Raw genomic sequence first — 27,124 nt, 5'->3', positions numbered from 1 at the left:
CAAGCAAAAAAATCAGCACAGAGACGGCTCGCTTCTAAAACCCCCCCCCAAAAAACATTCGTATGTCTAGGTATGACTCTACGTAATTGCGTGTAGATTTATGAGTTGTCATGTTGTCACAGTTCATTTCACATGGGTTGCTGCAAAAGTGGACCAACTACACATTGTTCGATACTGAGTGTGTCATTGAAGGATTTTTTGGAGGCCCAAAAAGGCCAGCATTGTTAGTCCAGTGAACGGCATCCTGCCACATCGGGCACTGGGTATGGTGGAGACCTGTTTGAGCTACAGTGATATAGCCCTGCGTATGGGCTGTTCTGTTGATTAGAGAGCAACTGTAAAACTGCTGTTTATTATTATTATTAATTCTATTTAATTTAATAAAATGATATGTTAATAAAATTGTACAGTGAAAGCTCCTGTAATTTTATTTTCACTTACTTTAATTGGCACGTGTATTATAAAATGAATACTTTTGATACAACATTTACATTGAGTGTACCTGTCGCCGTGGCATCCATATTTGTTTGCCAAGCTCTCACCAATGTGTTTGGTGGTGACATGTGCTTCCACTCAGGCTCGTCCGCACTTAATCAAGCATGTGATCACTCTATTTGATGCCGGGCGTCGTATACTGACTTCCTTTTTTACAGGTCTGCTTCTGCTTATGCCTTTTAATGCAATGATGAACACCACGAGACGCTTGAACGCCACTTAAATCACAAACAGTGTCATCTTTATATGCTTTTTTTAAAAAATTTCATTTCATTGCGCCGACTTGGCAAACACAGAGCTCCAAAAAAGCGCTGCTGAATATCCTCCCCACATCTCGTCTCATATTTCAGCCTCGCTGTGGCCAAGGAATGCATCAAGTGCCATAAATCAGCCGCTTGATAGGAAGTTGGCAGGCGGACAGCGGCACAGGGAGAAAAAGAGCACTGCTGTACTGTAAATATGCTTTAAGGTGACCATCTTGGTAGGAGAAGAAGGCGGTGAAATGATGACCTTTAACCTTGTGTGGCCTTGAGCATTCCTTCACTTGAGTTGCAGGAACAGCCCAGCACACTTTGTTAGAAAGAACAGTTTGGAGAAAACCGGTTTGAAGCAGCCGGGTGATGCTGTGTGTGTGTGTGCGTGTGTACATTTGTGTGCCAGTTTTGTTTGTCACATCACCGCCTGTCTGTGCCTTATGCAAATGTACATGGGGGGGACGTGCGGGGTGGTGGGGGGGTGTGGGGGGGGTCTCTCCTCCATGGGAAACTGCTGGTGCTAATCCAGCATGTTGAACAGGGGAGGAGAGGCGCACTTTTCAATAAAAAAAAAACCCTCCCCCTCCTGGCTGAACCCCCCCCTGTCACATGTATACACACACACAACAGATGAACAGCGTGTTTTAGCAACCTATGGACGCACTCTCACGCACAAACAACCCAACACCTGTTTCGTTTTTTTTTTTTTTCAGCGCTTTAATATGGGAACAAAATCCCACGATCTCAAAGACCCACCCGGTAACAGCGAGCGTGCTTTCAATGAGATAACAAGGAGTCTCAGTATGGTGGGCTTGTAGGACCACCTAAAGATAGACTAATAACACGCTCCCAGCCTCAAGCCTGCGCTGCTTAAGACTATGAAATTTATGCAAATGTGTGTGGGAATAGAGAAGACTATTTAGGGCTTTTGTCTTCTCAGCCCTCGCAAATACAACTTTCTGTGGAGGCTGTGCTTGAAGCCTTGTTTTCATAAATACACACAATTAATCACATTTCACCGACCATTTTATTCTCAATAGCAAATAAACTTTAATATACTTAAGAGTAGTCAGTGTACAGCTTGTATAGCAGTATGGATTCAATATTTGGAATCATTTGTGAGTAACAAAATAATCATAATAATATATAAAAAACATAATAATAGGTGTCTTGCCTACTGTCAAGCATGGTGTCTGTAGTGTCACAGTCTGAAGCTGCATGAATACTGCTGGTTCTGGGAAGCTGTGGTTCATTGAGGCAAAGACGAAAGCCAACGCAAGTAAGTTGCAAGATAATTGTGCCTTGCCTACAGTCAAGCATGGTGGGGGTTAGCGGCATGGTCTGGGGCTGCACGAGAGCTGCCACCAATGGGGGAGCTGCGGTTAACTGCTGGAAACGTGAATTCCAGTATCCACTATGAATTCCAGATTGTAGCAGTCAGATAAATGTGTCATGCCTACAGTCAAGCATGGTGGGAAGCTGCACGAGTGCTGCCACCAATGGGGGAGCTGCGGTTCATTGTGGGAAACGTGAATTCCAGTATCCAGTATAAATTCCAGATTGTAGCAGTAAGATAAATGTGCCATGCCTACAGTCAAGCATGGTGGGAAGCTGCACGAGTGCTGCCACCAATGGGGGAGCTGCGGTTCATTGCGGGAAACGTGAATTCCAGTATCCAGTATGAATTCCAGATTGCAGCAGTAAGATAAATGTGTCATGCCTACAGTTAAACATGGTGGGAAGCTGCACGAGTGCTGCCACCAATGGGGGAGCTGCGGTTCATTGTGGGAAACGTGAAGTCCAGTATCCAGTATGAATTACAGACTCTAGTAGTAAGATAAATGTGTCATGCCTACAGTCAAGCATGGTGGGAAGCTGCATGAGTGCTGCCACTAATGGGGGAGCTGCGGTTCATTGCAGGAAACGTGAAGTCCAGCACCCAGTATGAATTCCAGATTGTAGCAGTAAGATAAATGTGCCATGCCTAAAGTCAAGCATGTTAGGAAGCTGCACGAGTGCTGCCACCAATGGGGGAGCTGCGGTTCATTGCGGAAAACGTGAAGTCCAGTATCCAGTATGAATTCCAGATTGTAGCAGTAAGATAAATGTGTCATGCCTACAGTCAAGCATGGTGGGAAGCTGCACGAGTGCTGCCACCAATGGGGGAGCTGCGGTTCATTGCGGGAAACGTGAATCCCAGTATCCAGTATGAATTACAGATTCTAGTAGTAAGATAAATGTGCCATGCCTACAGTCAAGCATGGTGGGAAGCTGCACGAGTGCTGCCAAAACTGGAGCAGCTGCAGTTCATTGATGGGAATACAAATTCTAACACAAGTCCACCTCCAAGTGAACATGTTCAGCCGTACTTACTGTGACTACTGTAAAATATGTTCAAGTTTACTTTCTACAATATTGTCCCTTGACAAAATAATGTAAGATGAATATACTGTATGTGATATCCCTTTAAAAGGGATGCGGCAGAGTTATTGTGCAGACATTGGCTCGCCTCCAGTCCCACCTCTGCACTCACAAGTGTGTGAGAGTAGCCTGCAACCCCGTCCGCCCCCCTCAAGGCTCCATTTCTGGAGGGGGGGTGGGGGCATAAAAGGCAATCAAAAAATCCCTCTTTGCGAAACCTAATAGGGGCCAAATCATCATCTATTTATCCTAGTCAAATCACTGACAGCAGGCCTTGATAAAAAAAAAATGGAGTATGGAAAGTATGGAAAGGCTCCACGCGGGTGCCAAGACCTTCACCAATTCTTCCTATTCAAGCCAGATGTTGACTCCACTGGCCAATTTTCATAATGATTGCCATTAAAGATCATTTTATAGGAGATCCCTATTGTTGATGCCCTGGGCCAGCTGGTGCAGTACCACCTCCTGCCTTTAGGAGGGCGCTCCTGCTGCTTTTCATGTACATCTGAGCCCATCACTAAGCTTCAAATGAGCCCTAATTGGTGCTTTAGACAGACTTTTGCCTCCTCAATCCCATTAGATGGGCTTAGCAGATCAGAGCTTCATGTACTTGACACTGTGACCCACATGGACGCTACCTCAGATGACCGGATCGTCCCCCATTCCTACGGGATTGAGGTATTACAGTAGATTAACTCAAATCAGGTGGAGCCTGGAGGCTGGGAGGGGTCGCGTCAGGTTGCGGTCAGGGACGCACTTTCACAGAATGAATGAAATCCAATTAGTGACTGCCTACTCTGCTGTCATTTCATTGTCAGACGGTCCCTTAATGGCTTTATTTATAATGAAAACTGACACAAACACATTTTTTTTGTAGCATAGCTCATTTTATTGTTTAAACAGTTTTTGCATAGGAAATATATCCACTTCCAGTAATTGACTGCAGTAAAAACAGCTGCTAGCAGTATAGGCTGGATATAACAGTAACAATCACACAAAAAAAAATTGAGCCTTTATTTACACTGATTTTAATCTTGTGGCAATTTTAGCCCCTGCACCAACCTTTTACAAATTGCTAAAAAAAAAAAAAAAAAAAAGTGATACAAAGGCCTTCGCTGTACAGTTTCACAATGGACACCTCCTAAACTGTAAAATAAGCTTGAAAACAAAGACAGTCATCTAAAAACGTACATTCAGATACATACAAAGACCTTTTTTGCACGATCACTACTGCTTTTTTATGTTGTTTTTTTTTGTTGCTGTTGTTGTTGTTTGTCGTTTAACACTCACAGGGAAATAAAAGTGCCACAAGACCCACAAAGAATCAGCCCTGCAGAGAGAATTTGAAGAAATAAAAATAATAACAACCAAAAAAAGGCTGCACTAAATATAGCACTGGGGGCGGGGGGGAAGCGAATGAGTGCTGACATGCGTATAGACATGAAAAATAAGCCACATTTGACATGATGTATGTAAATACAGTATGTATGTACAACAGGCACTGCATTGCTTGACCATCAACTGTACAAATGCTGGTTTTTCATTTTGAGAGAGAGCGTGAGTGCGGGATGAAAAGCCTGCAGTTGTCGCAATAGCGACGCAGGTCTTGGCTTTGCATAAAAAAAGTGAAGCTGATGGCAGCGATCAATGCAATAATACTTGGAAGCTACACGTGGGTGGAACACTGATTCAGTGGAGGTTCTCCAAGACAGGCTACATTCAAACCCGGGCCAACAATGGAGGGAAGAAAGTAAAGAAGGTAGAGTACCTTGAGTGTCAAGCACTTGCGTTCTAGTGCCGATGAACAAAGTGCATCATGAGCCTCCGTGCTTTAAGCCCAGGGGTGTCCAATCCTGTGTATTTTAAAAATCTAGTTTTTCCAATCTTAATAATTCATAAATAATTCCTATTTAGAATTATAGACCACAAAAAGTTGCCATTTCTGTGGAAATATTACTGAATAACATGTGGTTGGAATCCTCCTTCTGATGCACTTTATGTTCCATTTTAGCTTCAATAAAATAAACCAATAAAAATCATACTGAAGGCAGACATCGGACACCCCTGTTTAAATTATAAGGATGCATTATGGGGGTCATTTTGGATGAGAAAGCAGTAGCACCCACACTTTCAGTTTGTAGTGCTCGCTCCACATCAGTGCATGATGAGCTCAGCCAATCAGGACGTGGGCACCAAATCTACAAAAGAAGCCATTGTCCGTATTTTATTTACCCTGCTTTCTCACGTAAAGGTGAGGTGCAACGTGGGGGCTTTCTTTTTTTGTTGTTGTTTTTTAAACTCCCACTTGCTACAAGAACACACTCACATCTTGTTGGACAAGAAATCACACATTTTTTTTTTTAAAACAACAAAAATATATAATATCATCACACCACACTCGCTATGGCCACACGAATGAAATAACTCAAATATTTATTAATATTATTATTATTATGAAGCGCTTCCCAAATGGAAATACCTACAAGCACTAAGCAAGTTCAGAAAAAAATAATATTAATAAAAAAAAAAAGAAAAAGCCTTCATTGTTGTTTTGATATCGAGAATAGCCCCCCCTCTCTATCTTGGAGGGTTTTTTTGTTTTTAGTTTTTTACAGGAAGACAACAACACTTTAGTTAGGGTTCATCAGGGGAATCTGGGGAGTTCTAACTCAAAACCAGACTCAACAAACACAGTTTTTTTTCCTAAAATGGAACTGTCACATCTACTTTTCCCCCAGAATTAACAAATAAGGGCTGGAGAAGGTTTACAGTGTACAAACTCCTGTCTGGCGGCAGGTAAAAAAAAAAAAAGACCCTCATCTTCATACACATACACACACACACACACACACACACACACACACACACTTGGGGACAATGCACTTGAGTGGGGTCTGGGATGGTCACAGGCTGCAAAGCACTTTTCTTCTAAACTAAAAAAAAACACAAAGTTTTCAATAATCAAATTAGTGTGAAGGCGCAGAGACGGTCCTTGACTTGAGGATTCGATTTTTTCTTTTTTTTTTTTTCTTTAACGCTACAGGCGCGATTGTAGTGCAAAAGGTGTCAATGCAAAGAACACTACTGATTGACATACATAATGCCCTGTGGTACGCCTGAGATTGCGTGCTATTTAATAAGTGCTATCTTTTCTATCCTTCCAAGGGGGGGGGGCAAGAATTTAGCCATTGATACGTGAGGGTGGGGAGGGGGGTTGGGTGGGGATTGACACAGATGTCGTATATACAGTACATTATTCCGCTTAGAAAAGACTCTCCTAAGGCTGATTAGTGTGATTGTTGCGCAGGTGACAGGCATTTAAGGCATCTACTCGGGAATTGCATCCACTGACGGCTGAAAAGGGTTTTCCAATGCGATGATTGTCGCGCTCAAGTCAAGTCGTCTCTACGCTGAAAAAAAAAAAACAAGCAAGTGTAGCCCAAGTAGACCGGTTACACATTTTATACCTCTTCACTTGCCAACCGCCTGGGGACTGAATGTATTTAAGATGTATTCATATTTTGAATAAACAAGTGCCACAATAGTGTATTGCAAATGTTGAGTCCAAAATCTAGCATTCAATCAATATGCTGATTTGTGTGTACGTAGCTTTAATGCTAATGAGCTGTGTTTGAGTGCATCTCCAACATGACACTAGCATGTAGATGCTACATCACAGCAACATCATGCTAGCTTAGCAATTTTAAGACGTGTAGTGAAGCCTTGTTTATTTTTTATTTTTTTAACCCCAAAGTGATTTCCCAGGTACACAAATTACTGCTAGAACTTCACTAAAAACTTCCTTTTGCATAATTGGGGATCTTGAAGCTACACTTGCATTAGCACCCGGTTCTTTTAGGTGGAAAAGCGGTACGGTTGTGTGACTTTGCAGCCATATGACCCCCAAGGATGCACTTGTCGGACAAAATACCTCCCACCCCCAAATTTGTAAGCTAAGCTAAGAAAAAGACCTTGTCCTCCACTGCATACACAGCAGCCCCCCACTTTGGTCAATAAAGTAAGAAAATCAATGGAAAGATACCCCCACTGCCACCACCATCATAACAACAACAACAACAACAACAGCAACAACAACAAGAAGCAACAATATGAAGAAAAAAATAAATGCATTACAATAGTGTCTATCTCCAAACTAGCCTCTAATATTTGACATCTATAAGCACTACCTACATAGGCAAAACTTGGTATTGCATAATTGTCATCATTCTGAATTCTCCGCACGGGAGGACAATGAAGGGGGGGAGAAAAAAAAAAAGAAAACACGGGAAACCAAACAAATCAAAGATGACAGCTTATTATGGGGGAAAACAGCAAAAATACTGTGGAGGGAAGGAATAAAAAAGGAAAGAAAACACTGTTTGATTACAAAGTAGACTATACACAGCCATGTGACATGATGAAGTTAAAAACGGACATTCCCAGTACAAAACGTTCAAAATGTTAACTCTGTGTGTGTGTGTGTGTGGAGAGTGATTTAGGCTGCGTTCACACTTGTGGTAAATCAATTTTTAAAGATACTTTGGTGTGGTTGCCGTAGCGTATACACTGCTATTTTTGTCATGGGACCAAAGGCTGCACAGTAAAGACTTATATTATATAAACAAATATTCCAAATCAAAATCTGCTGCCCGGCGGTCGAGTGGTTAGCGCTCAGACCTCACAGCTAGGAGACCAGGGTTCAATTCCACCCTCGGCCATCTCTGTGTGGAGTTTGCATGTTCTCCCCATGCATGCGGGAGTTTTCTCCGGGTACTCCGGTTTCCTCCCACATTCCAAAAACATGCTAGGTTAATTGGCGACTCCAAATTGTCCATAGGTATGAATGTGAGTGTGAATGGTTGTTTGTCTATATGTGCCCTGTGATTGGCTGGCCACCAGTCCAGCGTGTACCCCGCCTCTCGCCCGAAAGACGAGACGAGGCTCCAGCACCCCCGCCACCCTCGTGAGGAAAAGCGGTAGAAAATGAATGAATGAATGAAAATCTGCTGCCTTGAACGCGTAGCTTATTTTGATGTTTGATGCTATATCGACCTGCTTAGATTTCACCAAAAGCTTCCAAAATATACTTTTAAAGAGCAAGACAGCATTGCAATTGACTGGTGATCAGTCCAAACCGGCCAATGTCAGCTGGGATAGGCTCCAGCAAGAGCAATCGCATCAGAGTTCCTTTTAACTGAACCAAACATAACAAGTGTAAACACAGCCAAAATGCAGCAAAAACAAGTGTAGTGTGTGTGTGTGTGTGTGTGTGTGTGTTTGTGTGTAGTGTGTGTGCATGTAAAAAAGGCACGTCATCATGTGGACAAGTGTGTCATCGTGCAAATTAACTGGAGAGACTGCAGAGGCGATGGCTGCCAGAGCACTATTCCTTGTTTTCCACAAACTATTAACACTTTTCTGTAGTTGCTGTAAACATAAGCTTTACAAGCCAATGATGGCCGAATGTTCTTATCATTTAAAAGTGAAATGCCATTTACTTGTCTGTTTTTACACACGTATGTGTTCATTTCTTTCCTGGGGAGGGGTTATTTAACTATTTTATTTTTTGTAACCCCCCCCACTTTTCCAAGAAATAAATAAGCAACAAATACGTCCCTGTACAAACGGGAAGGGCTCAAAAAGAACGACAACAAGTGCTGGTGTTGCTGCTGGGATGTAACTGAATTCTCAAAATACGTTTATCCCCCTTTCTTTTAGAGTCTGAGGGCTCACAGACTGCTCGCTTCCCTTCAAATATTCAATTGCACTTGCCTCCATCAGAAATTGCTCTTCTTTAACAAAACAAAAAGCCTTTCCTAAAGGCCTCCCAATTTTTAACGAGGGCTCCAATCACTCAGTTAGTTTTTTTTTTCTTGAAGTAGCAGGAAAAAAAAAGAATAAACAACACGTTTAGTCAAAGAATTCACAATATTTTTTTCCGACGGTGTACACAGTGACTTTGTTGACCCCCCCCATGTTTCTATATCTATGAGAAGCAGGAGCGGCTGCTTTGAGTGTCATGCAGTAGAACATTAAGGCATCTATACATCACAGTATTTGAATGCATTGGAAAGTTCTGCAAACAACCACTGGCTGGTGTGTGTGTGTGTGTAAGTGTACATGTGTGTACATGTGTGTAAGTGTACATGTGTGTAGGTGTACATGTGTGTTGGTGGGAGAAGGGGCCACACCTGAATCTTTCCTCCAGCATCCATCGTGGCGGTCTGGATGTAAGATTATGTGACATTTGCTGGTTTCATCCATCGGTGGCACCCCTCTCCCCCTGCCCTGCTCCCCTAAGCACTCTAAGCACCCCTCTCCGGGATCAGTTCCCGCTCTCGGTGGGGACCAAGGGTTCACCAATGATGCTTATGCTGTAGTTCTGGTGGACATTTGTTGGCAGGATCGGAGTCCCGTTCGACACTTGGAATGGAACTAAGCTCGCCCAGGTACCAGGACTGTAGAGAAGACACAGAAAGATATCCACAGGTTAGTCACGGTGTTGTGTGAGAGCTTGTGAAGGTTAGATGGAGGGGGGTAGTGCTGTGTGTGTCGGTGGGGGTCCCTCCACAAAGCAGCCCCATCCCTATTCATATCACGCTAATGGCGAAACAACACTGGGATTGTTCCCGGGGAGCAACGGCGCTAACTGAAAACGCCAGCGGGAACAAACAGCGCGTTGTTCCCGAGGGGTACTGCCTTACGTACATGTCGGATAATTAGCCCTCCATCCCCCCTCCACCCCCCTTACCCTCACGTTCCTCACCGCCCCCTTTCCCCACAGAGAGGCCCCCAGTGGCCACTGATCTCCACTCTCCCCCCCGACCATCACTATAGCAGGATACCTGCACTGCAAATCTATGTGAAATGACATTTCTAGGACCTGAAAATATAACACCACCACCAGCTAGCATGTCACCAATAGCTCAATAATAGCTCATAAAGCTAAACCTTGCCAAATCACTATCATTAGCAAAAAAAAAAACCCCAAAAAAACCTTAAACTGTATTATGGAAAGCAGGAAGTGAACAAATGTAACCGTTACTGATTATAAAAGTACCAGATGGAGGGGTAGGATTTAATAAGCTTTGCTTCTTCCTACTCCTTTTGGACATGTGGAACTGAACTGATTATGTGATGCATTCAATTGTAATCTGATGCATGTTCAAATGAAATAAAACCATTACCATTACCATAGCTGACAGCAAGCAAAGCTAAGCTGTTACGTAGCTTATGTACATGGCTTATGTATTCCAAGCAGGAAGAGGGCAGGATATAATGTTTGGTTCATGTTCCGACGCCGCATAACGATGCAAAGAATCCTTTTAAGTAATATGTGTACTTAAATGTCCTTTTTTGGGTGCCTTTCAATGACGCTCTAACAGTAGCATGTTCCCTGAGAGCCTGTTTAGGAGCACAAACATGACGAAGACCTGATGACGTCACGGGATTCCATCTCACCCCACCTAGCCTTTGCTACACATCTTCAAATAAACCAACTTTTTCCACCGAGGGCCATTTTATTTCTACAATGCGCCAGGGGGGCCAATAACAAAATGGCCCCTGGGCCACAGTTATAAATAGGCAATAGGTAATTGTTGGGATATTTCATCCTGCTTAGATTGTGTGTGTTCCAACTTTACATGAAGAAGGGTGCTGGTAAAATAGTCCCAAAAAGCCTCCAGTCGGCCATCAAAGCCAAATTTGCAGGAGTTTGCATGTGAAGGGTTAAAAAAACAAGAGCTAATCCTCTCTTGCACTTCTTTTCCTGTCCAACTCGTCCTCAAGTTCTCCTGCCTCAATCCCCCCCCGCCCCCGGCCTCGCTCTCACTGCCAAAAATCATCGGACAGGAAACGGGGGTGGCGGTGGTAGGGGATTAAGTTTTTCCTACCTTGCTGAACAAAGAGCGCACAGAGCGGCCAAGAGCGGCTCTCGTTTCCTGTCTTTCTGTTTTACCCCTCCCTCTGTCTATGCCTATTCCCCCCCCACAGGTAATGAAACATCACGGGGACCACACAGCCACAAAAGCACACGTTGTGGGCCCTTTTTTGCTGGCTTTTAATCTGGTTAGAATTGATGGCTGTCAGTGTGTATCTGCGTCTCCTCGGGGCTACAAAAGCGCCGTGTTTGCTCATGCCGTCACTGCTAATTGATGCACTTGTGTCTTTCTTGCACGGGGGGGGGGGGAAATATGCGCGTCTCAAAATGCAAACAAGAAATGCGTGTGTGTGTGTGTGTTTTTTTTTTATGTTCAGGACTCCTCCCCTGAGGTAACCTTCAGCATTGGCCTCCCTCTGCTCTTGTCCGGCGCGCCTGCCTTTAAGGATTAGCCACCTAAATTAGATTATCTAATGGCATCTTAATGGATTGCTGAGCCATTTCCTGCACAATGGCACCATACGAGTCTGGCAACATTTGAATTTGAAGGATGCGCTACAAGCAGTTTATGTAAGATGCAATCATTACAGCTTGCAACGTGAATTCAAACATTCATTCCGGAGTTATTTTATGTGTTGAAAGGCGGCGTAAGGACATTTTCTCCCCCCTCCGGCCTGTTTAGGAGGCCCGTTGAAGGGGTTGTGCGTGTGTGTGTGTGTTTGTAAAGACCTTCAGCTGGTGCTAAATTAACACACACACACACACACACACACACAGCAAACTTGCAGGGAAAAAGAGGCTGCTCGCTCGGTAAAACCCAGGCTTTCTCCCCTCAATACAGTGCAAGGGGATTCGGGGAGGGGCTTTTTGCAAGGTTTTACTTCAATAGAGTAAAGTATGACTTCAGCAAGGGAGTCAAACAAAACTTGGCTTGTTGGAACACGGAAAGTTCAACACACGCGTGTCCGGCTGAACAAACTCTCGGGATGTAACACAAAAAAGAAGCTAAGCTGGTGCTGAGGAAATTAGCACTGAAATGTTATTATGACGTAATGGTCAGAACCAAACAAGACCATGTGTGACTTTATACTCCGCCGTAAGCCGTCTGCTCCCAGACTACAGGGGGCAGTGTATTAAAAACATGCGTTTAACACAGGGGTCTCAAACTCGCGGCCCGCAAGACGCTAGTTTGAGGCCCCCACCTTGATACCAAAGTTTAATGTTGAAATGACAGCTTAAAGCTGTGTGCACACCGGACACAATTAACATGATTTTGCCCCGCCCCATACTGTTTTTCTACCCTGTTACCCCGCCCTGTTTTGCTTTGGATTAGCAATGAAGCTAAAGGCTTATGACGCTGGGTATAAATAAATGCAGGAAATGATTTGGAATAAAACGGAAAATACACGTCAAGATAAAGCATCTCATCAAACATGTTGTTAAAGTTACGACGCTGCTCCCAGATGGAACTGAGTACGATGCTAACTTGCTAATTGGGTAAAATTATTAAGTTTCATTCATGTTCATGTTAAAGGTTAAATAACTGTTAATACTGTACATTTGAATCTGAAAAAAATAATTTCTCTACCAACTGTATGTGGTTTCTTACGTTTTTCTTATTTGCTGTTTTATTATTATTTTACTTATTTATTACTGATTGATTGATTTATTGTCTTTATTCTTAATTTGTTTGTTTTTTGTTTTAATCTTATTTTGTGTATAGAAAAATAAAAATTAAGATATTTGAGAACAGTGGAATGTTTTATCAGATATTTTGGTGTGGAAAACCGGAACCAAAGTACTGAAAAAGTGTAGGGTATAGCAGAAGCAAAAGCACTGAAGACAGTTTTTTTTATTGATTTTTTTTTCCCAGTTTTTAAAATATGCGTTTTGTTTTTGTTTTTTTTAAAAACAGCTTCACCCAGAACCTAGCTCCGGTGGCCCCCAGGTAAATTGAGTTTGAGACCCCTGGTTTAACACAATACCAAACAAGAGTGGAAGAGGTTTGCCATTGTTTACTCGACTTTTGGCTGTCTACTTCTTAAAAACGAGGAATTGTGTTGTATTTATTTGCTTTTGCGACAGAAAAGGAAGAGAAGGCGGTCCACTCGTCCTTGGTCATTCCTCCCACCACAGGGACTTATACCCTGGCAGGAGAAATTAAAAAACAAACAACATAGCTTGTTCAAACAAGTGTTTCTTTATGCTTAAACTAGCATGCGTCAGGGTATAACTGCCGGTATTTCTGGACTTCAGCTCCTGCTGGTCTGGCATTTTGTTCCACGTCTCCAGCCGCGTAATTAGAGCAGAGATTTTCAGCCAAAATAATAACGTAATTTGTCCGCACGGGCAAAACAGACTTAACACTGGTCCGTGTCCGTCGAGTGTTCACATTTGAAGTCAAGTGAAGCGAACCACACCAGAGTTCGCTTGAGATCTGACCAAAACCCATCTCTCAAGCTCTTTCAGGTGACGGCACTCACACTGGTTGTATACGCAATACACTGGCATACACCGCATAGGCAAACACTGGTCTCATTAACTGGAATTTAATTACTACCACTTAGGATCAGAAGTGGATGAACTCCTTAGCGGCTTCTTAACCTGCATACATAACACATTTTTCAGCGTTTGAAACTTGACATTAAAGGTCATTGTTGACAAAACTACAATTTACCCACTTTTCCTCAATTTCCATGTAGGACAAAATGAGACTCTGACATATTAATATGAAGTGGTTACATTAAAATTGCAGTCCGTTTGAATGGGTACTTGCTTCACAATATGATTTGATTCTGTATTTTTGCACATTTTGGGACATAAAATGTGCAAAGCTTTATTTATAGCAGGTTCCTACAGTAAATGACTCGTCAATTTTTAACAGCAAAATGTTGCTAAAACTACAAAATGCCCACAAGGTAGAGCGCCCACACTACACCGTTACTGTGCTTTTGGACTGCGTGAGAAAATCCAGAAACTGCGCACCAGGTTTTTTCGAGGGGAATTAACAGAAAAAACAGGCCAAAAAATTAGTTGCACATGAATAATATTAAGAATAATGACTGAAGGCGCACACACACACACACACATACACACACACAGTAAATGAACAACCATGAGTGAGTCGCAGTGAAGCAATGGGATGAAAAGTGTGTGTTGAGTCAGCGTGAAAGAGTGAAAAGGTTACCTTTGCCAAGCAATCCCCAAAGTGTCGTCAGCGGCACTGGGGCCATAATGCCTGCCGTTTTGAGTCACGCTCCAGTCACACTTCCTCAGCTGTCAATTGAAACCTAGCGGTCAGATCACTGAGGCCACGTCACATGACACAAGTCAACAAAAAAAAAACAACAAAAACAAAAACAAGCATACATGCAGTAGAGAGACACAGCCTGAAGCGGGACTGGGGTAGGGAGTTGGGGGGGTTATGGAGGGGAGGGGGCTGGATTAAATTGAAAATTCAAAGAATAAAAATAAAACCATGCAATCACGGCTAACCTGGAAAGTAAGAAAACAAACAAAATGGAGTTAGTTGCAAAATGTTCATAGTAGTGGCGATTAGGGGTGTAGCACTACGCCATCATAAGGGTTTGGCTTTCATGATTATTCAAAATTCTCCAATCAATAACATTCAAAAAGTAATAAAATAATGGTTGACATGCTTTCTTTTTTGGAAAGCTGCATTGAGCAGACGATACACACTTCCTGTCCCTCACTTAATGTGTACCACGTGGGCACACCTCTGATGTGATTAGGAATACATGTACCGTTACACCCCTAGTGGTTAGCAAAGGGGAGGCATGCTAAGTTGGGCAAATAAACACATTAAGTTGACATACAGTCTTCTCATTAGCTAACGACTCCTATTGATTAGGGATTACAATGCACACGAACACACACACACACACACACACACTCTTTTAAAGGCAACCTCACATACACATGACAAATGGCAGCGTCCTCCCGAGTACGCATTATGCCGCCGCACGAGCGTCCAATCGGGCTGAGAGGCAAGCTAACCTTGCCCCGTGGTCATCGCTTTCATTTGGTAATGCGGCGGGGCTCGAAGAAAGTGCAACGTTAGCACTCTCCCTAAAAGCCATTTCATCAGACAGCGCTGAATATTCATCGGTGGAGAAAGTGCATCGTGAGCACCTGCGCCGACGTGAAGTTACGAGAATAGAAAGAGAACGTCGGGGAGGCGACATGACAAAAGCTTGCAGCGGGCTGGGCCAGACGCGCGGTGCCAGCGTTCCTTGAGGAGCTCACCATCTGTCCGCCCGCTGACACCGGCACATCAGAGTGGCACGGGTGGTGGCGAGGAAGAAGAAGGGGGGGGGGGAGCTAGGCGACGGGGTACGCTCGCTATAACAGATGCGGGCAGATTGCGGATTAGGACCCTTCCTTAGATAATGCCAAATGACATCTGATCACAGCTCTCTCCCAGCGGAATGCTCCATGGTGGCATTCCCTGGAGGGGTTAACCAAGGCGAGAGATGAATGGAGGGTTTTCACACGTTGTCTTGCCTGGGAATGGTGGAGCAGGTGTGTTTGGCTGTTTGCTTTTTTTTTTTACTCTCTCTGTGTGTGCTTTATTTTTTTAAATAGGCCCTTTTCCAACAAACTGGAATTATCACTCATAATTATTGAGTGTAAGTAAACGCAACTCTAAGTTCAATCTCCAATTTTGTAATAATTGAATATACTTTGCAGTTGTGCACAAACCTATACGATTTAATGGATTTATATGCTAAAAATACTCAACAATTATAAATAATGAAAGAAAAAGCATCCAATTTGACAATTTAATGTGAACTGAAAATGTTTTGTTCCGCTTGTGGCCCACAAATGGCCCCCGGTTGGGACTTTGGACACCCCTTGATTATGAAAATGCGGGGTTTTTTTTTGTATCCCTGCTCTAGTGTGTTCTAACATTTAAAATGAGGCCTTCCACCTCCACATGTCTATAACAGAGATGTCCATTTGTGGCCCGCAGCTCCATTTTTTATTGCTCCCCAGGGAATATTCCATACATAAAATGAAAGATGAAAGATTATGAAGGAGGATTAGGGTTACGTTGGAAAAGAGAAAGAAGAAAAAGAAACATGTTTGAAGGAGATATCACTCTGGAAGTGATTAGTTATGACAAATATTTTGCATATGTTGTCCCACAGTAAAGCATCCTTGTAATTAGCGTGCATGACAACAGTAGACATAGTGTGGACAGGCCTGGTCTACAAGAACAAACCAAAATAACCCAAAGACAGCTCATAGGGCAGGAAGATCCCACATCAAGAGAACCCAACAGAAGCATGATGAATCAATGAGTTCTTTGATAGAGAGGCGACATTTTTTACGCTGATAAAACTGCAAAATAACATAATGCTATTCCATCTAAGTGAGACCTTTTTTTAAATTGTGAGCACAGTGTAAGAGAGAAAACTGGACATTCATCATTTTGACTGAAGCTGAGGTAGCAATGGCTATATAGCGGAATACAGATGCATTCAATTAGTTGCAGTTGGAAAAGCTTTGGCCTCAGACCAGCACTCTAAAAAGGTTGGAGTCTATTGGAAGGTTGGGAGGGGGTTCACACTCCTGTCCTCCTCTAAACTTAAAACACACACTCGTGCACAAACACACCTGCTCACCGCATCTATCCTGGGAACGACCACTGCGGCAAAGCTTAATATTTGACCCTTGCCTTAAATGACTTTTTTTTTAAAATATGTGAGTGTGTGGAAAATGAGCACATGACTCTGTAGAAAACATCAAACGTCTGTGAAACCACACAATGAATGACAGTCTGGAGCCTCATGGACACAAACGGGGACTTTTCTTCTTTGAAATTCTACATTTAACTTGGTTAAGTGGATTAGACAAGTCAACATTGGAACCACAAGAGACTACATGATATGTGATGTGTGGGGAAAGGGGGGGGGCGTGATGAGATGCGATGATGATGGTGGTGGTGGTGGTGGCTGCTGGGGGTCCTCACCTGTTGCTGGTGGAGGAAGGCGGGGTCTCTGGGGCTCAGGCCGACGAAGCGGTTGGCTGTCGGGGTGCCGGGAGCGGAGTAGCCTGGCAGAGACAACTCGCATTAACGTGATGTAAGTGCGCCGTAAATTCAGCGCAGTGACAAAATGGAGTACCACAAGGTTAAGTTTTGTGCCCACGTTAATTAGCCGGGAATAAACCTGCAAGGACAACATAAATCCAGTTCATTTTTTCACATGATTAAAACTGCAGCACGGGACAAGTCTTTTTTTTAGTAGCATCACGACAGGAAAATGTGCTGCGGACAAAAAGACAGGTGTCCAGGCTGGTCCACTAGTCTTATAGACAAGTCAGCGAGTGTCCTCGCATTTTCACATGACCGTAAATGACACTAGTGGCGCCCCTATGGGTTGTGATCAAAATGTTATGTTGGTAAGACAAGACGCTTTGCTTGATTGCGGCCATATTGTTCAACTAATCTTGCTCAACATTTACACAAATGTACTTTTCAGTCCCTTCGAAGGACATGCCAGATTTCATAGTGATTTGACCAAAACCCCCGAAAGTTACAGTAGGTAGTCTTGTAGAGCGCATTGAGCTGTGTGAGAAATTTCAGGTCAATCCAACTTAAGGGGGTTGAATAACAGCGCCACCATGTGGTGTACTTGTCATAAAATGTAATAATAAAATAAAATAAAATAAAATATATGCATATTAAATATATATATCAAATATAATATAATATGCAATAATCCAAAAAATATTATATATATTCAAATATTAAATTAAATTAAATTAAATTAAATTAAATTAATAATAAATTTTATTTATATTGCATGTTCCCACTTTTGTATGCAATGGTTCAGGAGTAGAAGCGTTCGCTTAACCAGGGGTGTCCAAACTCAGAATCAAAAGATGAGGGGGGGTCCCACTTTGTTTATTTTGCTCTATGTTTTTGCTCTATTTTTCTAATTTTTTATTTTATTTCTGTATTCAATATTTCAATAAAAATAAGCTGCTGACGGCAAATGGCCCCCGGGCCGCCCCTTTGGACACTCCTGGCAAACAAACAAACAAATGAATAGTTATGTGAAAAACAAAGCTTACCTTCTGAAGACGTGGTGATGGGCTTGGTGTCGGGCATGGAGAGGGAGACGGGTCGCACAGTGCCGTGGTGCGGGGAGGGCGCCAGCACCGGCGTGAAGTGGCCCGGTACTTTTCCAACTACCTGACCGCTGCTGTTGGGCTGCAACATGAATAATAACGCTGATTATTTTGTGCTAAATCAAAATGGAGTCTATCCATATCTCAATGGCGACAATTAACTCCCCTTAAGCAGCCCTCGAAGGTCACGTAAAGAAAAGCACTTTTAGCAGCTGAGTCGTCACTATTATTACTATGCGGACAATAGAGGATCAGTCAATGAGTATGGATTTCCTACATGATTTTACACAATGATTTTAATGGTGCTCATAAATGGACTTCACTGGGATCCGGGGCGTTGAAAAGACGGGCCGAGGCCGCCAGGCGAGCGCTCACAATGGTGTGAAGAGAGCCTGGACAGGGAGACTATATACATGCAGAGGAAAGAAAGAAAAGGGGGCGACTCTTTGAGACGGCTGGAGACTGTCTGGGGGCGTTCATTGCGGGGCCGCCCTAAGTTCAAAACTCAAACAGGCCCTTTTTGGGAGAGAATTGTGTCCACAGGGTTCCCTTGGATGTGAATAGAATGTTTAATTAGAGTGTAATATAATCTGCGTTAAAGCAAGCATAAAAACATTCTGGCACTTGTCCATGGGATTATAAGAGCTGTGTTATTTGTTGGCCCCCCTCCCTCTTAACCCCCCCGCCCCTGCTTCTCCCTAGCACCTCAGCAGAAGGCTAGTTCATTCTGCAAGAGCCGGGCCCCGGATACGGCAAATATTTACAACCTTTATCATTCTCCATGGTCTTTTCTGTTGGTCACACAGTCAGGGGATCTGGGTTTGAATCTCTTTTGGGCATCTCCGTGTCGAGATGTGCGTGCGGGACTTTTCTCCCGGTAGTCCGGCTTCTTCCCACGTTAAAAAAATGCATACTAGGCTAATTGGCGACTCCAAATTGTCCATAGGTATGAATGAGTGTGAATGGTTGTTTGACTATATGTGCCCTGGCGACCATTCTAGGGTGTACCCCGCCTTTAAGCATCTCTAGAGTAACCGAAAAACAACCTGCATCTACTCTTCATTTCCAAAGGGAGCCACCAGAATATAAAAAAACACAAATATCACATTCTTATCATCTATGGACACCTACTCCAGAGATGAGGAACAATTGCTGTAAAGGTATCCTATTATAAAAAAGCGACATTTCCAATAGACATCTGATAATAATTTAAAATGGTTGAAAAATACAATAATATGGGACCTTTCAATCATTGCTAACTATAAATATTATTACTAATTCCCAGGCCAGAACACAATGGACGAGAGGTCACTTCCTGCCCTTTAAATGTGTGATTTGGGCTTGTGGGAAATACAGCATTAATCAACAAGCTAGGGATGAACTAATGTACAATGTAAATAAAGAGGAGACCCACCTGGCTGCTCTGTGGGCTGGACGGGTCGTACGACGGCACGTAGCTCTTGAGGGGGTCGGCCGGGTTAAGGTGGGGCGGGTAGCGGATGGTGGTGTGTGAGAAGTAGGACGAGGGTGCCGGGGGCAGGATAGCCGAAGCTGAGAATTGCAACGGCGAGTGTGGCGGGGGGCTCCTCGTGGATATAACTGTAAGAATGAAGAGACGTGTGTGGCAAAGGGTTTTATAATTGGTGGGCTCGTGGAGGCAGGGTGGGGAACTCACCACTGTGTCCTACGCCCGTCAGGCCGGGGTGGTGAGGCTGAGGAAAAGTGCTGAGTCGGGGTGAGGAGTCCTGCGGGGAGGTGGGGCTGAACAGCGGCTTCTCTGGCTTCTTCATGGTAGGAGAGGACATGTCTGCTGGATAAAAAAAAAACAAACACACACACGCTCAGCCAATTAAGGTCCCTGATTGAATTTTCATAATGGGATACAAGACAGAACAAATATTCTGATTCCAGAACATGTTTGGAAAGATTAAAAGTCGGCTTTTTTCCTGCCAAGAATTGATTGAAACACGTCCCTCTTGTCTGCCGATGTGCTTGAGAACAGGATCTGCATGGATTAGGAGGGGCAGGTTGAAAGTTGATTTTTTTAGATTGCACATACGTGCAGGTCATAAAAAAAATGTATGTAGTATTTTGACATTCCCGGGAAATAAGAGCCTCGCTTCTGTCATGTCTGAGGACACGTGGATGCCCTTTCTAGTGATGTGCCATAGCGCTTTGTTTAACTGTAGTGATGCCATGATATTTACTCATGGAAGTGTTCTGACTGCAATGACAATCAACATTTATCAGTCTATCCATATTTGCTACAGGTACAGTTTTTCAAATCCAACTTTATTTGACTTGTTGTTACCTCCAATTGTGTACAAACTACATTCTTTCATTCATTTTCTGCCGCTTATCCTCACGAGGGTCGCCTATCCCAGCTGTCTTCAGACGAGAGGCGGGGTACACCCTGGACTGGTGGCCAGCCAATCACAGGCCACATATAGACAAACAACCATTCACACTCACATTCATACCTATGGACAATTTGGAGTGGCTAATTAACCTAGCATGTTTTTGGAATGTGGAAGGAAACCGGAGTACCTGGAGAAAACCCACGCATGCACGGGGAGAACATGCAAACTCCACACAGAGATGCCCGAGGGTGGAATTGAACTCGGGTCTACTAGCTCTGTACAGTTACATCAAAATTTTTGAAATAATAGAAAATTAGTATTAGTCTTGAGAAACAGGAAGTTATCAGTATCGGTATCGGCTTGAAGAAGATCTAAATAACTAGTAATTAATTAATTTGCAATTAATTTGAATTAATTTGCAAATATAACATAATATTTACATTTTTAACATTTGGATCTAAACCGTGTGTGTGCATGCGTGTGCACAACTTTCTCTGCTATGCTTAGCCTTTTGCACACTATACTCTTCCATGCTCTTCCACGTCCTCCTTGCTTTTGAGTGTTACATACTCAATACATACAAAAGATCAATTTCAAGCTCTTTTCAAATGTACTTCTGCCAACTTGTGGTGGTTTTTATGGCTTAACACGGCTAGAATGGTGACGTATTTTGGTCTCCAAGTTGTATCCTCACAAAAAACTACATAAAAGAGGTATAAATATGTCTTTGGGAGTGAGCGTTTGGGTTTAAAAATGCATATTTGGTATTGGAAAATGTTGCACAAAATCCTTGCAATTGCCACAATTGCAAATTCATTGTATTTTAACAAAAAAATTGAAACATGGCATCATACATGGCTGTGTGTTACGGGTGTCTTTTCTTTTAGTTTCTTTTTAGCATGCAAACATGACGAATCACATGGGGTCCAATCACATCCCTTGCGAGGATCATGAATGGAATATCACAGGGTAACATCTGCTGGCCTCGCCCTTTACACGCCGTCTGACAAGCTTCCATAATCCCCCGTGAATAATCCCTGAGGTTTTCAGAAGACATGACATTTGTTAAGAAAGTTGAAGCACAAGCAAAAGCTCCACACTCTCGTGAGCTGCCGTCACAAATGTGAGCATTTCAATTTTACACTTCTTAAGGGATAACAACGTTGATGCAAGAAAAGACGGCTTATGTCTTCCAGGAACATTCCTCAAGTGTTTTGTTTTTTTTTTTAATTCCCGGACTGTACGACTTTTACAACATCCCAGGAAATAAAGTGTTGTTAGGACAATGCAATAAAATGGACACTCCCTTTCCCTAGAAAAGAATCTGCCCCCGTCATAGGACTTGCTCTTTTCGGTTGCTGGAATTTGTGTGTGTCTGCGGGGGGAATTCCCACTCCGAGGTTGTGAGAGGATAAAGGTGTCATGTTTCCACGGAGCTTCAATCTTTTCCTCTCTTCACCTAATTAAATCCTTCAGAGAGGTGAGCGGATCCCCTCTGGAAAAGCACAATTAATTACCAGAAAGCAAACAGGCAAATGCAGCCTCTCATTTGGCCTCCATATCTTTTTTTTTTTTTTTTCTTCCAAGAGTTAAAGCGGGGATTCATTTGTGAGCTTCTTGTCAGCAGCGACCATGACGGCAGCTCTACTAGCCTCTCATTTGTTCATGACAGAATGATGGCCGCCGTCTTTGCATAAAGTGTCTGGAGTGGCGTGCTCAGGCCTGGCGCCAAGGGACCGTCTGAAATTGTAGTCTCTACATATAATATGGAGGACGAGATGGAGACAAAAAGAGTCTCCATACCTTTGCTGGTACTGAGTATACATACTGTACAGTGTGTACTTTTGCAACTCTGCACAAACAGTGTAAAAAGGTCCAACGATATGTTGGACCTTGGATATGTGGAGATGTTGCAAGGGAGCGTCCCTCATTTTTCAGAAGGACAATACTGCACTTCAATTGCTGAGGTGATTAGCAAGAATGGTGCACCTACTCATTACTGAGTCCTTTTTTTTTTTACATTTTGTTCGTATTTTTAAAAAGGTCTTTTGATCAGTGGATGTCAAAAACGCTTGTCTCACTTCCATTTCTTCTCTTTGCATTTTAAATTGCTTTAAGTTAGCTAGAAAATTCCTTCTTCAAAAAAAAACAGTGTGTGATGAATTACAGCTGGAACAGTTTGTTCCAGCAGAGGATAGTCTGCCCGGAGGAATCTGACGTTTCCTGTAACGCGGGCAACAGGTGTGTGAGAGTGTTTCAGACGTGTGCTTCAGAGCGCGAGTTCAAATGGGTTGAAAGGCGATCACATGATGAAGTCCTGCAGCTATCTCTGTCATGGTATGTATTTTGAGAGGGTTGAACAGGTTTACGCGGCGGGGAGAACTCAGACGACATTTATTAAAAAAAGTGCGGGGGCTTTGAAACAGTCATTTACAACACAATTGGTCGCTATTTAAGAGAAAAAAGAAAGTGTTCACGCTCATCAAATCTATTTCCACATGACAGAGGGCAAACCTATGCCTATAATTCATCCACATCTGTCAAACGCCACCCGGCTGTGCATGCTAGAGCTCCTCCGGCTGTGCGAGTCCACAAAAGCAATGCACCCAGCCTTGAAATAATACATTAGAAATTACCTCCATCTCGGTCGTGCCAGTTTGCCCGACTGCTGGCTGGCGAGCTTGGTGATGAGTAGAAGTCGGGTCCGGTCGGGCTGGTGTCCATATTCTCCTCCATATTAACAGTTTTGGGCCTTTTGCTGTGGGGTTTGAACACAAGGGTATAGTTTAGGAGTTTAGCAAAATGCTAAATGTCATGTAATAACGGTTTCTCACAATATGTTGTCCAATATTTCTGAGTTTTCCAATATATTTTAACTTCCTGAAATTGCATCTCCCTCAGTAATTGAATGTAAATTCAGAGGATGCTGTTGTCAAGCAAAAATGACAAAAAAGTGTCAAGTATTTTTTTTAATGTTTGTCAGACGTAAATGTTTCGGATCATAAAACAAATGTCAATATTAGTCAATGACAACACAACTGAACACAAAATACTGTTTTTTTTTTTTTTAAATCACCAACCAAAATGACCCCAAGAGCACAGCGACAACTAATCCAAGAGGTCACAAAAGACCCCACAACAACATCAAAAGACCGGCAGACCTCACATGCCTCAGTTAAGGTTAGTGTTCATGAATCCACCATAAAAAACACACTCGGCAAAAACATTCCAAGTTTTAAGTTCCAAGACCAAAACCACTGCTGAACAAAAATAACATTAAGGTTCGTCTAAATTTTGCCAGAAAAAAACCCTGATGAACCCTTTGGAAAAATAATCTGTGGCCTGACGAGACAGAAGTTGAACTTTTGGGATGGTGTGTGTAAAAGTAACAGTGCATTCCAGAAAAAGAACATCATACCAACAGTAAAACATGGTGGTGGTAGTGTGATGGTCTGGAGCTGTTTTCCTGCTTCAGTACCTGGAAGACTTGCTGTGATAAATGGAACCATGAATTCTGTTGTCTACTCAAAAATACTGAAGGAGAATGTCTGCCCATCTGTTGGTGACCTGAAGCTGAAACCAACTTGGGTTCTGCAGCAGGACAATGATCCAAAACACATCAGCAAGTGCACCTCTGAATGGCTGAAGAAAAACCAAATGAAGACTTTGGAGTGGCCTAGTCAAAGTCTTAAAACGCTTCATGCTGGAAAAGCCTCCAATGTGGCTGAATGACAACAATTCGGCAAAGATGAGTGGGCCAAAATTCCTCCACGGAGACTCATTACAGGTTATTGCAAACGCTTGATTGCAGTTGTTGCTGATAAGGTGACCCAACCAGTTATTAAATTTAGGGGGTAGTCACTTTTTCACACAGGGTCATTGTAGGGTTGGATATTTTTCTCCCTTAATAATAAAACGTTTCATTTCATAACTGTATTTTGTGTTCAGTTGTGTTGTCTTTGGCTCATATTTACATATATATTATATATATATATATTTATTTGATGATGTGAAACATTGAAGGGTGACTGAAAGACATCAGGAGGGGGCAAACACTGTACTGTGTATTACATATCACACGGCCTATATGCCCCTTGGTGATATTGTGTAACATAAAGGACAACATCAAAGCATTGTGATTTTTATGTCCTCAATCTTGTTCCAGGAAATAGTGTTTGAAGTATAGGGCGGTATGACAATAAAATAAATACAATAAAATGAACAATGCTGGTATTTTGTTCTTTGAAGTGTTTGGATCCACAAAGTGATGCTGCTGCTACAAGGCAACAAAAACAAAAGTGCCCACCTTCCAGGTGGGGAGGACAGGGAGCGGTGCATCCCCACGCTGGAGTTCAGATCGTGATAGTAGGGTTGTCCGGGCATGTCCGCCATGGAGAAGTTTACTGCTGCACCGTGCGTAATGGGCACTGCGGGGAGAGAGAGAGAGAAAAAGAAGTGGCATCGGTGAGATAGAAAGCCCAGCAAGCAGCAGCAGATTGTCCTTCCTTGCAACGGGAAACACACAATTAATTGCATAATTGCATGAGTGGTCATTATTGACGCTTTAGAGGCCCTGTGCATCAAATTAAACGCTCCTGTTTGACCACTACAGTGATTCTGCTGAGCCCTCTGATTAAAAAGTCACTGCTTCCCACACTCACGACTGCAGGCACGTGAAGATGATACTATACGGTCCTAAAGGTGATGTACCCCTTGGTTAAGTACTGCATTGGGGGCGCTAACCTTAACCCTTTTCCTTATTCGACACTGCAAGCCATCACATGCATGAGATGTTTGCTGTCAGCTAACAACAGTGATTTGGCAAAGTTTAGCTACTAATGTTTGCTATCATTGAATTAAATGTTAATTAATATTATCATTATTTAATTGAATATTAATTGTTTTTCCACAGCTACCATACAGGTGAGTGATAGCATTTCAGTGAACAAAAGGACCCCCCCCCCCCTTCCTCTCTGTTGTGTGGCCTCCAGCTCAAGCAGTCGGTTTGGAGCCGATGAGAGGATGGAGTGTGTGGCGCCGTCTGTTGTGGTCTGAGGTTCACCACTGGCGTGATCCCGCCACCAGCCGCCGCCCTGGCAGCTCCACTGCAGTGCTGGCAGGGGCCCACGACCCACTCAGCTATCCGCTAAACGAAGCCGTCTACAGAGGAATGCAGGCAGCTGGAGGACGCTCAATGCAAAGACCATTGTTGTTTTTATATACTTCATTTCATAGCTGCTCCTGCTTGCCAGTTCAAACACGGACTTTTACAGGATATGTGGATGTTTCACCTCATTCCTTGGAATGAAGGACATAATGTTGTTGTCGTTACTATGGTGACCAATACCACTGACTTAGTGTTCTATGTTACTGTTGGACCGGTGTGGTGCTTGTTGCATTTGTAAATGAAAATAAATAAATTTCACACACATTATCACTATCTAGACATATTACACTACCAACAAGCTTACTTTAAGTAATATACTACTAGTAGGGATGTTCGATATGCCAATATTGTACAACTCTCAATTTCCGATACCGATATCAGCCGATACCGATGTGAAATGAACACATATGTGCTGTATCCAGTATTTTTTAAATATCGGGTTTCATGATCAGTATAAAAAAATCGGATACCGATATCAACCGACATCAAATTTTTATATATATTTTTATATTTATATACTGATATCAGTATGATCAGTACATATCATTATCGGACATCCCTAATATTAGCATGCATGTTATGTTGGATATGCCAATTGGCTGAAGACAAGGGAGTTTAATTTTTAAAAACATATTTATTAAAAGTAATCTAATGTAGACCATTTTTCTAAGCAATTAAGTATTTTTATAAGAAAAAAATCTGTCTGATTTTATGCTTAGAATATGCTGCATTCCAAAAAAAAAACAAAAAAAACAAGGTACAAGATGCAAATGGGTCCCAAGTTGCACTTTGGACGCCGCTCATCAAAGATAAATGTGCCTGCTAAGAAAAAATATATTTTCTTTTGTGAAAAATAACGACTTTGGACCTTGATTTAAGATATGTATCTTCCACCATTTATAAATGAGACTTTAGAACCATAAGAAGATGGATGGAGCAAAACTCACACACACACACACTCGCGTAGCATCATTGAAAGGAAAAGATGAGCATCCTGGATCCAAATGTTTGCACGTCGGCCTTGAACACTCTCGCCCATGGACCTCTAAGAACATCTCAACAGCCCAGCCGGTCTGAGCAAGGGGGGGGGGGGGTCGTATCTTACCAGGAGAGTGAGAGACAACTCCCGTGCGTCCGTCAACCTTTTTAAAATTCCTGCTCAGCTTTGGCGCGTCGGTGGAGCGGGCCATCTGGATGGAGTGGCTAATAAAAGGCTAACAGGCTGATTGATGTTTGGAACATGCATGTACGTTTCATTGTGGAAGGGAACTCTTCTACTCCGAAACCGTTGCAAACAAAAGGGTGAAAATTTGGCAAAACGTTCAGCCGTACACTGTCGTCTGTGCTAGTATTCATTCATTCATTTTCTACCGCTTTTCCTCACGAGGGT

The 27,124-nt window shown here is 42.8% G+C and overlaps 1 protein-coding gene across 9 annotated transcripts in view; it reads right to left on the bottom strand.

Moving 5' to 3' along the window:
• Nucleotides 1-3,553: 3,553 nt before the first annotated feature.
• LOC131125402 (nuclear factor 1 B-type-like) overlaps nucleotides 3,554-27,124 on the bottom strand; it is a 62,191-nt gene continuing 38,620 nt past the window's right edge. For 3 of the 9 annotated variants that reach the window (XM_058066931.1, XM_058066937.1, XM_058066935.1), the window contains exons 5-12: nucleotides 24,874-24,994; nucleotides 23,204-23,325; nucleotides 19,883-20,017; nucleotides 19,622-19,806; nucleotides 18,151-18,289; nucleotides 17,045-17,127; nucleotides 14,237-14,325; nucleotides 3,556-9,628 (exon numbers count right to left, since the gene is read on the bottom strand). In XM_058066931.1, coding sequence (XP_057922914.1) covers nucleotides 9,496-9,628; nucleotides 14,237-14,325; nucleotides 17,045-17,127; nucleotides 18,151-18,289; nucleotides 19,622-19,806; nucleotides 19,883-20,017; nucleotides 23,204-23,325; nucleotides 24,874-24,994 — 1,007 coding nt within the window. In that variant the 3' untranslated portion in view covers nucleotides 3,556-9,495. Of the gene's footprint in view, nucleotides 9,629-14,236; nucleotides 14,326-17,044; nucleotides 17,128-18,150; nucleotides 18,290-19,621; nucleotides 19,807-19,882; nucleotides 20,018-23,203; nucleotides 23,326-24,873; nucleotides 24,995-27,124 lie in introns of all 9 variants that reach the window. The other 6 variants (XM_058066932.1, XM_058066936.1, XM_058066934.1 and 3 more) reach the window with 4 other exon arrangements.

Source organism: Doryrhamphus excisus, chromosome 3, assembly GCF_030265055.1.
Source record: "Doryrhamphus excisus isolate RoL2022-K1 chromosome 3, RoL_Dexc_1.0, whole genome shotgun sequence".
NCBI lineage: Eukaryota > Metazoa > Chordata > Actinopteri > Syngnathiformes > Syngnathidae > Doryrhamphus > Doryrhamphus excisus.
Note: the sequence above shows the minus strand (reverse complement) of the source record. Positions and strands in the feature narration are given on the sequence as shown.